The sequence below is a fragment of the Eutrigla gurnardus genome, assembly GCF_963514095.1.
Source record: "Eutrigla gurnardus genome assembly, chromosome: 8".
In the NCBI taxonomy this organism is placed as follows: domain Eukaryota; kingdom Metazoa; phylum Chordata; class Actinopteri; order Perciformes; family Triglidae; genus Eutrigla; species Eutrigla gurnardus.
The window spans coordinates 10298129-10313718 of record NC_139922.1 but is presented as its reverse complement, the minus strand read 5'-3'; the positions used below and the strand labels follow the sequence as shown (position 1 = coordinate 10313718).

The following is a 15590-nucleotide window of genomic DNA, read 5'->3' as shown; positions in this document are numbered from 1 at the left end:
TCGTCTGACAGAAGGAGTTGAAAGAGCCTGAAGGAATGACAAACAGGCTCCACCTTCCCACTGATACACATCTCACTCTCCCTCTTCTGTTGTAACATCCACCATTGTGTAATGATTATTGTTCAACTACAGCTTGGCTCCACAGCTATTTATGAAGCTGGTTAAATAAAAAAACTGCATTTTTAGCTGGCTAGGCTTTGAAACTGATAGTTTGCCACAAATGAAGCAAACTATCAGTAGTGTGCCACGACTAGCATGAATAAATGACTGTGATTTCTCACTTAAGGCAGCAATCTGAAAGAATAAAAATAAAGGGAAAGTATTTAAAACAATGAAAGTAAGCTTAGAATAAGAAAATGGTTAATGAAAACCCCCCAAAACAAAGCGTTCCAGGTTTCCAAATAAAATGCAACATGTTGACACTGAAACATGATTAAGATTTTCATACAATGTAAATCAATCAAAGCAAGAGCCTTGTAATAATCAAAACCTCTGTGACATCACATTCTACCAACCTTTTATACCAAACCAGTGTCAATTCTCTTCTTTTGGCTCTATACACCATTACAATGGATTTGAAATGAAACAAACAGCCAAACAGTGCTTTAAATGCAGACTTTCAGCTTTAATTTGAGGGTATTTACAACGAAACCAGGTGAACGGTTTAGGAATTACAACAGTTTCTATATGTGCCTCCCACTTTTTAGGGGACCAAAAGTAATGGGACAATTGACTCTATTTGAGCTATTTCATGGACAGTGTGGGCTATTCCGTTATTATGTCATCATCAAGTAAGCAGGTGAAAGGTCTGGAGTTGATTCCAGGTGTGACATTTGCATTTGGAATCTGTTGCCGTTACCGCTCAATATGAGATCCAAGGAGATGTCACTGTCAGTCAAGCAAGCCATCATTAGGCTGAAAAATCAAAACAAACCCATCAGAGAAATAGCAAAAACTTTAGGTGTGGCCAAATCAACTGTCAGTCAAATCAACTGGAACATTCTTAAAAAGAAAGAATGCACCGGTGAGCTCAGCAACACTAAAAGACCTGGAAGACCACGGAAAACAACTGAATTCTTTCCCTGGTGAAGAAAAACCCCTTCACAACAGTTGGCCAGATCATAACACTCTCTAGGAGGTAGGTGTCTGCGTTTCAAAGTCAACAATCAAAAGAAGACTTCACCAGAGTGACTACAGAGGGTTCACCACAAGAAACCATTGGTGAGCCTCAAAAACAGGAAGTTTGGAACCGGTATCCTTGTATTTATTGACGATGTAACTGCTGAAAAAAGCAGCAGAATGAATTCTGAAGTGTTTCGAGCAATATTATCTGCTCATATTCAGTCAAATACTTCAGAACTCATTGGACGGCGCTTCACAGTGGAGATAGACAATAACCCAAAGCATACTGCAAAAGCAACCAAAGAGTTTTTTAAGGCAAATAAGTGGAATGTTATGCAATGGCCAAGTCAATCACCTGACCCGAATCTGATTGAGCATGCATTTCACTTGCTGAAGACCAAACTGAGGGAACATGCCCCGAGAACAAGCAAGAACTGATCATCATCACATCACCAGGGATGTCACATTACATTTGGTCCCTTTTTAAAAAGTGGGAATCATATAGAAACTGTTGTAATTCCTACAACGGTCACCTGATTTGGATGTAAATACCCTCAAATGCTGAAAGTCTGCAGTTAAAACACATCTTGTTTCATTTCAAATCCATTGTAGTGGTGTATAGAGCCAAAAAGAAGAGAATTGTGTCGATTGTACCTCCTCTCAATATTATTTATATTTTTAAGTTGACAAGTATATCCTCTTATGAACTATAAAAAACAAATACTTTTGAAAGACTATATTGGAAACACAGGCCTCAAAGTAGAATGCAACAAAAGTGAATACACCTGTGATTACTGAAACAAAAGAACATTTTGATTCCTGAAACAAAATTGAGTACGCCTGTAATTTCCAATGAGCCTTATTGCATAAACATGGTTATAAAATGACCTGTGAACCCCAGAACCTTCTTGATTTTGGACCTGTAAAGCCTTGCTTGCTCTTCGGCACAAAACTGCAAGATTAAACTTTGCTTAAAAAACGTGAAAAGAAGCCTGATAAATATTGAGACCAAGATAAATGTTTCCGGCTCAGATGGGGTGCAGTATGTTTGGCCTGAACTTGACCAGGACTATGCATAACCCTGACAGTGACGCATGGAGGTGGTGATGTGGTGATGGCCCCATGAATGCATGTGGATACAAGCTGACAAGATGACTCAGTCTCCAGAAGCGCGGCAGAAGAGGAATATTCCAGCATGAAAAGGATCCAAAGCACAACGCCAAAATCACACAAGAGTTTCTTAAGAAGGAAGAAGTGAAAACTATGACCTGGCCAAGTATGTCGCCTCACTTGAATCCAATAAAACACCTTTGGTGTATTTTAAAGAGAAAAATAAAGTAACAACCCCTCCAGCAAAGAGCAGCTGAAAGATGTCTCTGAAGAACGTCTCTCCAGAGATTTGTGCAACACTGGTTTCCTCGAGTCCCTGGAGGATTGAGTCTGTCATCAAAAATAAAGGTGGGAAAATAAATAGAGTTGAATGTGTACCGACTTCTGTCGTATTGAGTTTTTAATTTGTGTTTTTAATATAGTCAATCTAAACCGTTAGTTTTTCATTTTACATAAGCGCAAGTACACTGCTGTTCAAATCACTAAGGTGATACATTTTTTTAATCATTCGACATTTAAGTGATATTGCACAAGGGTGTACTCACTTCTGTTGTGTACTGTATGATGCATGGCTCCCTCTCCGTCCTGGCTGAAGGGCTCCCTCTAGCTGCTTCGCTGAGACTATATTTTTACTTGGATGTGATGGATACTGCTGGAAAGAGTTCTTGACCTCAAATGCATTTCTGGCAGTGTTAATCTCACAGTCTGAGCACAGTCTTTTCTAATAGTGATAACTATAACATATGTAGTACATTTCCTCAACAGTATGGGAATGAGGTCCTACAAAGATAAGATGATTAATGGGAAGCTCACAACGCATCGTTTCTCCACTTACATTAAACTGTAAAAATGCTTTTTTGCATGTATCTGCAAGCCTCGTCGTACGAGTGTGGTACACTGCTGTGGTGTCTACAGCACACCATCCTCAAGTTAAATCAATTAAAATGAATTCAAGAGAATCTACATTTCTGGCCTTAGATTCACTTTTGTACAACGGAAAGACAAGATATGTCAAAACGGGTCAAATGAAAATAGTACATTTTTATTCTTGTCAAAGCAATTGATACAAAAAGGGCATGGCATATCGGGGCCCATTTATTATTCAGAAGTACAAATCTGTATTTTTGTTGTTCACCCAGTATGTCGCAACGAAAACAACAATGTGTAAAAACAAACAAAACAAAATTGATTGTTATTGTTGGATAAGCTACGGTTTCCCTTAAAAGCACTTTGGACAGTGACATATCAGGGTTGGAGTCAATTCACTTTTGTTCTGTTAAACAGCAACGGCAGTGCGCTTGTAAAACGTGTGAAACGTCACCATCAATATCTATGCAATCCTGATAATCGTGAAGCAGGAAGTATAGATCGATAAGGTCTGCGTAGGCAGCAGGTCAACGTGGATCTTAAAAAAAAAATAAAAGAAAAAAAACCTTTTCACCCGCTGTTTTTTAGTCGCCTAAACCTGACAAAAGTTGCTTCCTGTGAAGAAGGAAGTTTATTTTTGAAAGACGAAACAAGCAGAAATGGACATTAAATTGTAAGACATTCACAGGAAAAGTGCATGAAAAATAAGGAATAGCTTCGTAAGATATCATACGAACCGTTGTACAAAAGATACACTGCAATATTTATAATGTTGTATAGTTTTGATTAAATCACATCCAATTCATGATGAATTCATTACAGCCGAACCACTTACTTCTAAAATCCAGACATGCTTTGATTTTTACAATTCCCAATTTTATACCATTTTTTTGTTTTAACTGAAGGTGATTTGATTTCAACCCTGGTGCAAATAAACAAAAAAGAAAACACACAAAAACCTGAAAACATTGCATTCTTTCACCATGGCCGCACACAAACAAATAAATCCTGATTTGAATATTCATTCATAATTTAAAAACACCTCAACAAGGCAACGCATTTGTCCTGCAGAGAACTTAAAAACGTGACGGGATGACAACATGAATCGCCGACTTTCAACAACGTCCATCGGTTCAGCTGTTAAAAACACTCAGACAAAAACGCATGATACATTCCAAAGGTTACAAAACTATTTAAGTGACTTGTTGTCGGTTAAAAGATTTTCAGAAGCTGTTGAATTTATACGTTGGATTTTTATGTTTTCCACAGACCTGCAGGTAAAGGAAAATAACGATATATAAACAGTTTGAGGCACCCAAAGGTTACACTTCCACAACCTGGGATCAGCTATGCTGCCTGCAACACGGAGATATCTGCAACCTAAACAGATGTGACAAGAGGAGGCTTCTAACGGAGGGATAAAGAATGATAAAGTTACTCATTAGTCAGTTCAGTCAAAAATGACAAACTGGATTCCTGAAGATTTTTTCTGCATCTCTGGCCAATGAGAAGGTTGCACATGCACAACAGCAAGACATGGAAATAGATTCTCTGAGGGGGAAAAAACATTGCAAATTATAAATGCGTTACTGTTGAGAAGCTAATTTACAAACAAGACACTTCTTTTCAGCACTAAAGGACACATCTGCCAACGCATGACTTGCTTGGATTTACAAAGTATAGAAGTAAAGTCGCTTCCTGCCCCCCATTTACTCTCCTCCCCTGCCAACACACATAAATAAATATGAAATTCAACAAAAACAAATTGCATGCACTCGCATATCAAAACTTCAGGAATGCAAAAATAGGTTAGCTTACATAACTTAAGAAAATAAAAGTTTGACGCAAACATTTCTAGCTCTAACAATACACAACAGGTAGCAGGACAGTTTTTCCATCTCATGCTCCGAGTGCATGATGGGAAAACGTCTTTGTTATTGCTGCTCATTTCAAATGAAAGTCAGTGTGGTTTCTAAAGAACCAAGGCATGTAGTAGTATGTCAAGGCAGACTGTTGTAGAAAACTGAGGAGGAATTGATCCTTTTGGGGTCAAGATAAGATATCTCAGGAGCCTCCCGTCACCTGGTAGAGGTCATTGATTTAAGGCATGAACATTAACTTTTCTGGACCGATATGAGGAGCACACACACACACTGAACAACAACAACAGCACATCCCCGTTTTGAATTCCTATCAGGATCCCATCACTTCCACCTCCTGGACTCACCTCTGCTCTACACTGATTAGACCGTCAAAGCAAAGGTGCAGCTGTGCTTTAATTCAGCCACAATGATGAACGCTGAATGGAAACTTTTAGAAAACATGCAGTTAAGCTTGTATGGTGTGTGTGAGGATCTACTGGAGTCCTTTAACTGGGTGTCAGGGCTCAGTCAACATAACAGTCGGCCGGTTGCGGGAGGATTAGTCAACAGGCATCTGGTGAACTTATCTCACTTGAACATGAACCAGACTTTTTTTTTTTTTTTTTTTTTTTTAAATACATGCACCGTCTTCAAGAATTTTCTAAACCTGCAAAAACCTATTACCAACCTACACAATGCCCATGAAATGCATCTAAAACAGTCTAAAAACACTCATATCTTTGCATCAAAATATTGATTAGAGACTCCGCTCTGCTCCAAACACCTGAGACTACGGCTAAACGCCTACCTAACTAATAGAGAACATATTCGGTATTAGTTGTTTTTTTATTTCTTTTTTTTATTTTTTATTCACTATCATATCTGCAGCAGGCTACCGTTACCTGGTATCCTGCACACCAACAAAACCTCTCTGGACCATTTCAACTTACTTCAAACCTCATAATTAGTCACTACTTTCACTCTCTAAAATGGCTTTTCTCCAGACGGCCAAAGGCAATGCGTCTTTTGAAGAAAAATGATGGATACTCAAAATGTCATGGTAACCCATTTGTTTGTGTTCATTTTACAGATGTATAGCCCTGTCAAAACATCTGTTGGCGAGTGGGTTTGGAAAGCATTTCGAGATTGACCTTCCAAACTCTTAATCCGCTGTAGGAGACTGCATGTGGAACATCAGTAAATCTGTAAATTGGGGGCAATGATACCTTGAGTATCGGTGTCAGACGTTAGAGAAACCAGTCTGTCATGATTCCAGTGTTACAGATCCAACAAATAATTAACGGAGAAGCCTTTCCTTTTGTGCTTAGAATGGCCTCTATCATTGAGAGCGAGAGAGAGTGTGAGATACTGCACCATAGCTCCGAGACGCTTTTGGAGAGCCCAGCACTGAATCTTCCCTTCCAATAACGCTGGTTTCATTGACTCAGCTTCACCCGTGGGATGAAAACTTCTCCCCTTCAGACCGAGACGTCAATAAAAAATAAAATAAAATAAAAAACAGCCTAATGAATCGCATGTCAGCCAATCAGTTTTAAGGAAACCAGCCCTATGAGTCCATACTTCACACACACAAAACACAATCACACACACAAAACACAATCACACACACAAACACCTGCACAATCCACTCAGATAAAACATTATTAACAGAAAAACGCATTTACAAAATACCAAAATAACATTCATATAAATAATTTAAATAGCTATACTAAAGCTAAATTCTTGGTCTAAAGTTTATATGGCCAATGACAAGTGCTAACAATGTGCTGTAACACATTTTGGGGACTGAGATTTTGTCATTAGGGGGGTATTTTTAGGATCACACGCAATTACTACACAAAACATTTTCCCACACCGCACAATTACAACATCAAGTTTGACAAACATTTGCCCGTAAAATGTTGGTTTCCAGCCCTCTTTTAGAAGCCCCCAGAGACCAGTCCTAGATCTAGAAGCCAACTTGCTCCTCCTCCTCCTCGTCTTCACCTAACTGTCCCCTAAAACCTGCGATAGGTCACTAAAGTCACAATCGAACAGTTCGCTGATGCCTTCGTGGTCCTCCAGTCCATAGTGGTAGTCATGACTGTGAGGGGGGGACAGATTGATGAAACCGTCCAATGGGAGAAGGAGGCCATCTCCATTCAGGAAGTCCGAGGAGGAGAGGGGTGAAAGGTCAAAATCGGGCATGTCCCCGAGGCTGGAGAATGGGTCGCCTCCCAGCAACGATTCTGTCGTGGAAAGCCACAAGTCAAATAAATGCTGGACCGCAGACGTAACACGCAAAACACACACCAAGATAAAGAACATCAACCACTTTGTGTTGGTGGCACATCCCAAGTAATAGAGCAACCCTTTCTGACATGTCATAGCAGTAAAGGCACAGGTGTAATGAATAACATCAACAAAGGCTGCATGCCATTCAGGTGCGTCGGCCACCAGAGATGTGTTCCTATGAAGTGTGTGGATATATTTAAGCTCCATTTTTTCCAGCTGAAGCTCCAGCCATGTAAATCAGTATACAGTCTCATGTGACATATTCATATCTTTCACTTATGTGTGACAGCTTCGTGAGCCATATGTAGCAATGCATCACGTCTGACTCATGCCTTACAGTCCTGCAGACCGCGTGGACCCGATACCACTAAGGCAACGTGACGTTAACCTCTTGTTGAGTTGAGCATAAGCTGCAACAATAACCTGGTGCACAAACATGTTAAAGCATGTTAAGGTGGCCTTAAGGACCTTTAAGGTGGACCAGCACTATTCTTCTTTAGGAAGAGGGAAACGAAAACACGTCCTGGATTTTATATTTGTAACCGTTAGAAATGAGGATCATCTGATGAAAATAAAACATGTTTTCAAAGTTTGGTACTCGGTATCGGCAAGTCTTCCCATTAATCTAATGTAACAGACATGAAGTCAGGTTCTCCATGAAGATTTGTTTTATGTTTAAAGCTTACATTCAAGATTTTGGGAAGAGTATCAAAACATTTTTATAAATGTACATTAATCTACTGACAAACACTCACCTGCATCACCACCTAACACCAGTGATGAGGGGTCCGGCTGGGACGCCGCCGTCACTGTGGAGGACGTGGACGCTGGCGATGATAAAGCCACTGGGGTTGGTGTGGAGGTTCTGTCTTGTGATTGGTCTGTGGGTTGTGTGGGAGGCGGGACCAGGGATGGGTCAGTATCTGGCTTGGAGGGACTATTTCCTGTGACGGGGCTACAGACGCCAGAGCTGTCTTCTGGACAGAGGAAGACATCTATTGGACCACGAGTGCTCTTCAACGACACCTGGTAACCCTGAGAGACGAAGACAAACACGCACGTCGGGTGAAAACCTCACATCCACAAAATAAACATGCTTCAAAATGCTCATGATTATATCCTTGTTTATTTCTTGATTTTTAATTTAGTGTTTTGTTGTCATTCATCCTACTTATCTTTCTTGGTTTTGTTCATTATTTCCCTCTTCTTGGTTATTGGCGTATATATTTATTGATTGGTTTATTTTCTCTGCATCTAAAAGTCGTCAGCCGCCATATTATTAATCTATATTAAACACAATCGCAGTATATGGGAACCGTCAGGATCATGTGAGCTCATGGGGAGCTGCAGTGGATCTCTCTGGAGCCGACAACATGGGGAAGGCAGGCCTCCCTCTCATACCACCTCACTTAAGGAAATGACTGCCAATATAAACAGGCCCCCTCCTTGGGGACTTGGGGCTGTTTTTGGGATCAAACCCACAATAAGCCAGACCCCTCGTATCAGGGTCTGGGGGCGACCCATTAGGACCAATTGGTAAAAAAAAAAAGAAAAAAAAAAGAAAAAGAAAACTTACGACATAGCCTGGTATTAGAAAATTGATTCTTAGATGCATCGTGATGTGAATGTGGACGATTCTGAATCGATTCACAAATGTGAATAATCAATTATTTTTAATCCGTATTGTTTACGGAACTCAAAAGGCGGAACTCGGAAATGCAGCACCCAGACAGTCTGTGGCGTTGCACATAACAGAGACACCTCTGCATTTACACCAAGAATGTTTCATCATTCATAGCGGAAATAAACACTATTACTGCTTTGTACATGTTGTGGAAGTCCCAGACACACCGGGAAACTAAACGGCATCCTGTCCGAGTTTATACCTTTACCCGGAGGGGGATCAGTGTATCTCATAGAGCTGCATTCACAGCAGCGGTCACTATCAAAAAAACAACATTATGATTTCACTGCAATTTACCGATAAAGAGTATGCCGAAGTAACAACAATTTGGAAAAAGTCCTAAGTCATGGTTTGTTAAGTCTGTCCGTTAATAAGTAAATCACTTTAAAAATGCTTGTTTTGGCGTTCGGCTGTCTCAGAGCTAAGCTCAGCTACGTAAACACTGAACATAACGTCGTCTCGGCATAAATACGGCAGCGACTTTGTTGTTTGTTCCACCGACAGTCTCTGGTTTTACTCAGTTTGTTGGGTCTCTGTATGAAACGTTAGATACTATCCCACAGACCGCTAAGCTGTGATGTGTTGAAATGCAAGCTGTATTGATTATTGCATTGAAAGCTTTTTATCTGTATATTGGCTACAGTATACTGTTTTTCTCTGAGGGATATGCTCATCGCCTGTAACAGGAGGATTTTGTATCGTGTCATGTCATATCTACTTGTGACAAAGAAAAGCATTACCTTTAATAAAATATGAGACAGTAATTAACCTGTTGATTTTCTTTAATGATTATCACAAAAGTAGGAAGTGACTAGCAAACTGAGTAGCAAACTCAGATTTCATGTTTTATTTTTAATCATGCATGGAAATGTACACAAAAAATTGTTGCATCGAGATGCATCGATAATCGGTTTATAATCAAATCGTTGACCTCTGAATCGTAATGGAATCCAATCGTGAGGTGCAAAGAGATCCCCCTCCTACCTGGTATGGTGTGGAGGGGAGGGGAGACTATGCCTGAATATGTTATTTATGTCAGTTTTGTTAAGAATCTTGGTGGTGGCAAAGGTAGATTTAGTACATCAATATCATCAACATCATGAGCTTCATCATCATTTTGTTAACTGGTGTGTGTATACGTATCTTGTGTTGCATATTGTATTTTGTCTTTATAAAAACGTCCTGTACCTTGCTGGGTTCTGAAACTTGCATCTGGGTCTCTGGTGGGGCTCTGATTACCATGACCAGCTGGTCCGGGGAATCAAATGACTTCTTTAAGTCCTGGCAGCGCACATAGCCCAACGTAATGAACTCAACGATTAAGGAATACAACGCAGCAGCGTTTGGTGCCGTGGCAAGACTGCAACACTTTCTTTAAAAAAGCAGTCCTGATAATGCCAGCTGGCCAAACCAAACAAGTTATTAAAAGTTGTCAAAAGGATATTTCTTGTTCTGTGGGTCCTCTGTGAGCAGTCGGAGCTGTAGGTTGCATTTAGAAATGAGCTCGTCCAGCTGCTCCTCAGCCTCTGTGAGATCACACACCTCCCTCTTCAACTCCTTATGCCGGGAAACCAACGCTGCATCAACTCGATGACCACTGCAGGGGAAGACGGGGCGGGAAAATTAAAAAAAAAAAAAGCGCTGCAAACAACTTAACAGCCACTATTTTTTTATTTATATGTTACTGATGAAATAAGCCCTCTTTATGTGTTATACTTAATTTTCTTAAATGTTTCAATTAGTGTATATTTGCTGGTTTTGTTTTGATGGAATGCTATTTATTCTTTGTTCATACTCACAGCCATTGGATGTTGTTCTTGGACTTCTTGGAGATGAGCTGAATTCCCTCCAGTACGTTGGTGATGTCGTAGATGCGTCTCTTCTGGACATCCAAGACCTGCGAGGCCCAGTTCAGATCCACCACGCCGTCAGCTGACTGGGACAACAGGTCCAGAAAGCGCTTGGTGGTCAGGTTCAACGAGGTGTCATACCGGGACTTCTCCGTCGTGGTTCTAGGAACTGGAATGGAAGGCGTTGGGGACACCGTTTAAAAATTCCTTTTAACAAAAGGACGATACCAGTGGAATTCTGGCTTCTCTCCATTAGCAGAGATTCCCCCTGGCGTTCGCTAACCTCAATAACAAGCACAGTCTCTCTGCACAAGCAACACATATTCTCAAAGTTCTCTGGCTGGCTCTGATTGGACTTTGTAACCAGGAAGTGGTGAGATAAACAAGCTTGTATGAGATACCGCTCAACGTTGGTTTACAACCCACAATTCAATGTAGAGAAGAAGCTACTGGTCAGAGAACAACGTCACAAAATGTCCCAGTATGAATATGAGAAGACAGGGAGAAGTTGAAAATCATTCCATGTCAAAACGAGCCAAGAATACACTTTAGCCCTTGGTGTAACTTTCAGCCAATCGTTGACCTTCTTTACACTTTGGTCCCGCCCTCTGAGCTGTCAATTACAACAGAGCCAAGACCGCTGTTTGGTGGAAAGTTATTACGCCAGGAAAAATAGTTTCGAACAAGAACTGAATTCTAACTGGAATTTGAGCTTGAAGGAGGATATTAACAATGAGGTGAGTTTTAACTAACCGTGAACATTTTCAGGTATATTCTGTAACCTTTATTGAATATGGTCAAAACGTAAACAAACAATCTTTAACGTGAAGTAACTTTTATAAACATGGTAGAGGTTTATGTAAGCTAGGTGGCTGGAGGACAATGACCTGCAGGAACCCTGGCAGGGTCCTTTAACTACACTTTCCCCCCCAGAAAACACACCCTTGTTGCCCTACAACACAGACCAAGGCAGCAGAGACGCAGCACAGCTCTCCTAGCTGAAGAATTGGGATTTTGTCCTATTTACCCAATGAAAGGCCGGTGTTGGCCTGGAGGAAGAGGTAAACTCAACAGACAAGCCTGTCCTGGGGTGTTTTCCAGAAAGCAGGTTTTCCTGAAACTCTGAGTTTGTTAACCCTGAGAAGAGGGATACTCTGAGTTTTCTGTTCCAGAAAGAGAGGTAACTCAACCTTTAGGTCAGTTACCATAGTAACCGACTCTGTGACCCTAACCTGCTCGCTGGCAGGTTTGCTTCAACAAACCCTGAGTTTCTCCTACATGTCTCCTTCTTTTTCCGGAATCTGAACCATCTCTGGAAAAATGTGCCGTCCTTTCCTCGTCACCCTAATCCATATGGAAATAAAAGTGATTTTAGCAGCTTTACGTCGGGAGAGGATTTTGATTACTTAGAAGAAAATTACAGTTTTTCCTACTAATCACATATCTAAACAATATCCTCCGACATTTTCAACATTTCATATCGCGGACATAATTCAGATTCTTTGCAGAGCTCTTTAGATTTTTTGCAATGTTTTTGAAATGTTTAAGGACATTTCTGTGTTGAAATAGCTGCTTATATTTACTCTTAGTTTAATATGTGAAATATGATTAAAACCATATGCCTTAGTCTACGTATTTGTGCAATATTATTATTATTAATTTTTAGCTGAAGACACTTTCTTTTTGTGCCTGGGGGGATTACACCTCTAGGAAAATTTTTTTTTTTTTTATTCCGCTACTTCATGAACTACAGGAGTTGAACCCCTCGCCAGCACCGTGGGCAGCGTTGCCAACCATTACACCACAGTGTCACTCTGCGAGGCCAAAAATAAAGCGTTATCACCTTTAGATCAATCGATTGTTTCATTCAGTTATACACATTAAGTCAGGCAGTAATTGTCTGCCACACCAACTATCTCTACTTTGATGCAGTTACGTTGCTCCGCTTTCTAAGGATGAGCTCGTTTTCTGCATAAAAACTGAGCATATATCCAATAACTCTCTCCCGGTTGCCATGGTGAATGGTAGTATCGGAGCTCCATTGATGATGGCTTTGTAGAGTTGGCAGGCGTATCTCAGAGTTTACATACTCAGAGTTGACTGAACTAATTCAGAACAACTGTTCTGGAACTGAAAACCCTGAGTTGCCCATCTCAGAGTTGGTTGACTCCGAGTTTAGGGTTAGGTTCAGAGTTGGTTGAGCCTGCTTTTTGGAACACACCCCAGGTTTGGAGGGGGATTTTCAACTGTCTAGTTCAAAAGGGAAACTTTGGTATGTTTCCGATGTGTTTGTGTGCGCGACTGATGGGGAAAACGATATTTGCAACTACTCCAGTGTTGAGGCAGACCGCAGCAACTAAACGGGCTGCAATGTAATCATATTGGCTTGTTTTTGTCTGATAAAAGGACAGTTGTTTTCTTTGGAACAATGACAGCTGCAGCAAAGGTCAGATTTTGTATGGATTGGATGGATGTAGCGCTCACGTGCAGCTGACGTGTCGCTTCTGCTGTGAATTTTGGGTGACAATGAGAGAAAATTTGACAGAACAATCTGCGAGCATGTGTGTGTGCGTGTGTGTGTGTGTGTGTGTGTACACACCTCTGGGAGGGGCGGGTGTGGAGGGTGGTGCTTGGCCTATGGACGGTCGAGTTGTGCTGACATACTGATGGTCACTATCCAGGTCCAACTTCCTCTTTACCTGTTGTACAAATGGTGGTATGGGGGGGGGGGGGAAGCACAGTCATTGTCAGAAGTACAATAAGTAAACACTACATATTGTTACAATGATGCACTAGTTATGTATCAGGAAGAGGAAAGCAAAAACAACTGAAACAGCAGCATCCTGCTGAATGAAAGGTAAGGTAAAGCAACAGGTGGGTGGCCTCTGCAGCTTTACTAGAAGGCAGAAGTGGCTTCATGTAAACATGTAAACATAATATGTCAAAAGGGTCGACTCCTCCGCCAACCACCTCCCTGTTTAGCGCTTTCACTTTCATTGACCTCTGCTGTCCCCCTTCTTCCCACACCTCCCCCCTCCCCTCCTCACCGGAGGTCTCCCCAGAGCCGGTCGCCTCTTGTCCTGGATCCCCACGTCCACGGGGCCCTGTGGCGTCGCGAACAGCAGGATTTCCCCCGTGCTGGTGGGGGCAGCGGCCGAGTGGAGTCCCTCATTGCTGGGGCTGGTGATAATCACTATCTGGTGGTCCTCGCCCAGGGCGATACTCCCGGAGTTCAGCAACGTCTCGAAGTCAGCCAACAGATCCTCCGATGTCTGCCCTGTGATCAGAGTCTCTGACATGGCAGTGTGTCACCGAGCGGCCCTGAGCTTGACTTTAGGGGCTCGCAAACTAAGACGCTGCGGTTCGAGACTCAGCAGCCACTCGGATATGTGCTCGGTGAATTCAAGGAACGGCGACGAAACCTCGTGAAAGTTGGCTTGCACGTGCTCACAGGCAGCTCGAACATTTCTTTTAAAAACTTCCCCTTTCTCTGTGGTCCATCGTTTTGCTTACAGACGCATAATAAAAACAAACAAATATCACTTGAACACCAAATGATCACCTACTGTAAGCTAACGACTCAGAAACGAGTTGGGGCTGGAAGTGAAACAGACAGGATGCTCTGCCAAACAGGAAATTTGGCAAATAAAATAATATTGCTAAATGCATACCGACGAGGCTCGACCGCGGATGCGTGGTTTAAGAAAGTGGCTGGAACGGACGCTGGGTGTTAGCGAGCTAGCGAGGGAGCAAGCTAATCTTTTGTTTTCATCTCTCCTGTCAGTAACGTTACAGTAGAGCCGCGAGGCCTGGCCGCACTGCCCTGAACGCAACTCCCAACCCTGCTAACGAGCTAGCTTCTGTCCTCTCGGTACAGGCCGACACAAGTTAGCCCACAGCCCGCTGCAGCCGACAAACCAGCCACCCGAGTCTATATAGCTATATTAGTTCCCCTTACGACGGAGACGGGGCTCAGTTAAACGGCTAGTAAACTTTACAGCAGCATTCCAGAAGTGAGCTATCGACACAAAATGTATAGAATGCGAAAGACATAATCGCAATTCACGGCGCGGTTTTTGAGAATACGTGTAATAAAGCAACAGTTACGGCGTCGGAGCATTAAGCGATATCACTAAATGTGGAATTATAGGGAAGGTTAGCATGCTAGCTGAGTTATTAGCCGCAATTCTTCAACCCCCTCGTTTTGTTGGGGCACGCAGGAAGCAGCCTGGCAAAACTGGAAATGTAAGGAAATAAACCGGCGAATGTACCGCGCGTCCTTTTAAAACAGCAGCCGTTGGTCCGCCGGTTGCTCGCAACGGGCACGGTCCATTCACAAAAGTGCAGTTCCGAGCCCGTTATCGGCTGTTACTGTTGTTATTGTCCCAGCTGATCTACATCTAAACAAGACTCGGACGGTTTTCGCGCGAAATCTTTTTTGCCGCGAAACCGCCACGTGGTTGAATCCGACGGTTAGCATTGGTCGAAAGCCTGTTCTTTCCGTAGGGCGGGACCAAGGGTCTCTGATTGGTGTAAACTGAAGTCTGTCATTTTATCGAGCGGAGATTCATCGATCCGACGGTGCATTCAGGTCCCATGAAAAAAAAAGACTAGTGGACCGTCGTTTTGTTATTTTACGTGATTTAACTAACGTACCATTGCTTACTCTTCATATCGTGCAAGTTGTTCCCCATTACAATTATTGCACGCGACATTGCTTTACCTAAAACTTGAATGTTCGCAGTAATAATGTGTGTGAGCGATATTCAAGTTTGTGTTACGGGGGCTTTATAGAATAAT

The 15590-nt window shown here is 41.9% G+C and overlaps 1 protein-coding gene across 1 annotated transcript; it reads right to left on the bottom strand.

Moving 5' to 3' along the window:
- Window positions 1-3283: 3283 nt before the first annotated feature.
- e2f1 (E2F transcription factor 1) lies at window positions 3284-15201 on the bottom strand. The gene is made up of 7 exons (XM_084015945.1): window positions 13838-15201; window positions 13390-13489; window positions 10740-10959; window positions 10385-10537; window positions 10129-10243; window positions 8012-8291; window positions 3284-7210 (listed from the first exon to the last, which is right to left on the bottom strand). The coding sequence occupies exons 1-7, from the start codon at window positions 14087-14089 to the stop codon at window positions 6969-6971; spliced, it is 1362 nt and encodes a 453-aa protein (XP_083872071.1). The 5' UTR covers window positions 14090-15201; the 3' UTR covers window positions 3284-6968.
- Between the last annotated feature and the right edge of the window lie 389 nt (window positions 15202-15590).

Bases quoted from the DNA above. Each gene is read 5' to 3' on its own strand.
- e2f1 (XM_084015945.1), bottom strand. From the start codon at position 14,089: ATGTCAGAGACTCTGATCACAGGGCAGACATCGGAGGATCTGTTGGCT. The intron at 10,960-13,389 runs GTGTGTACACAC...CTTCCATTCCAG, and splicing joins CACACCCGCCCCTCCCAGAG to TTCCTAGAACCACGACGGAG. The intron at 10,244-10,384 runs ATATCCTTTTGA...TGAGTTCATTAC, and splicing joins GAGGACCCACAGAACAAGAA to GTTGGGCTATGTGCGCTGCC.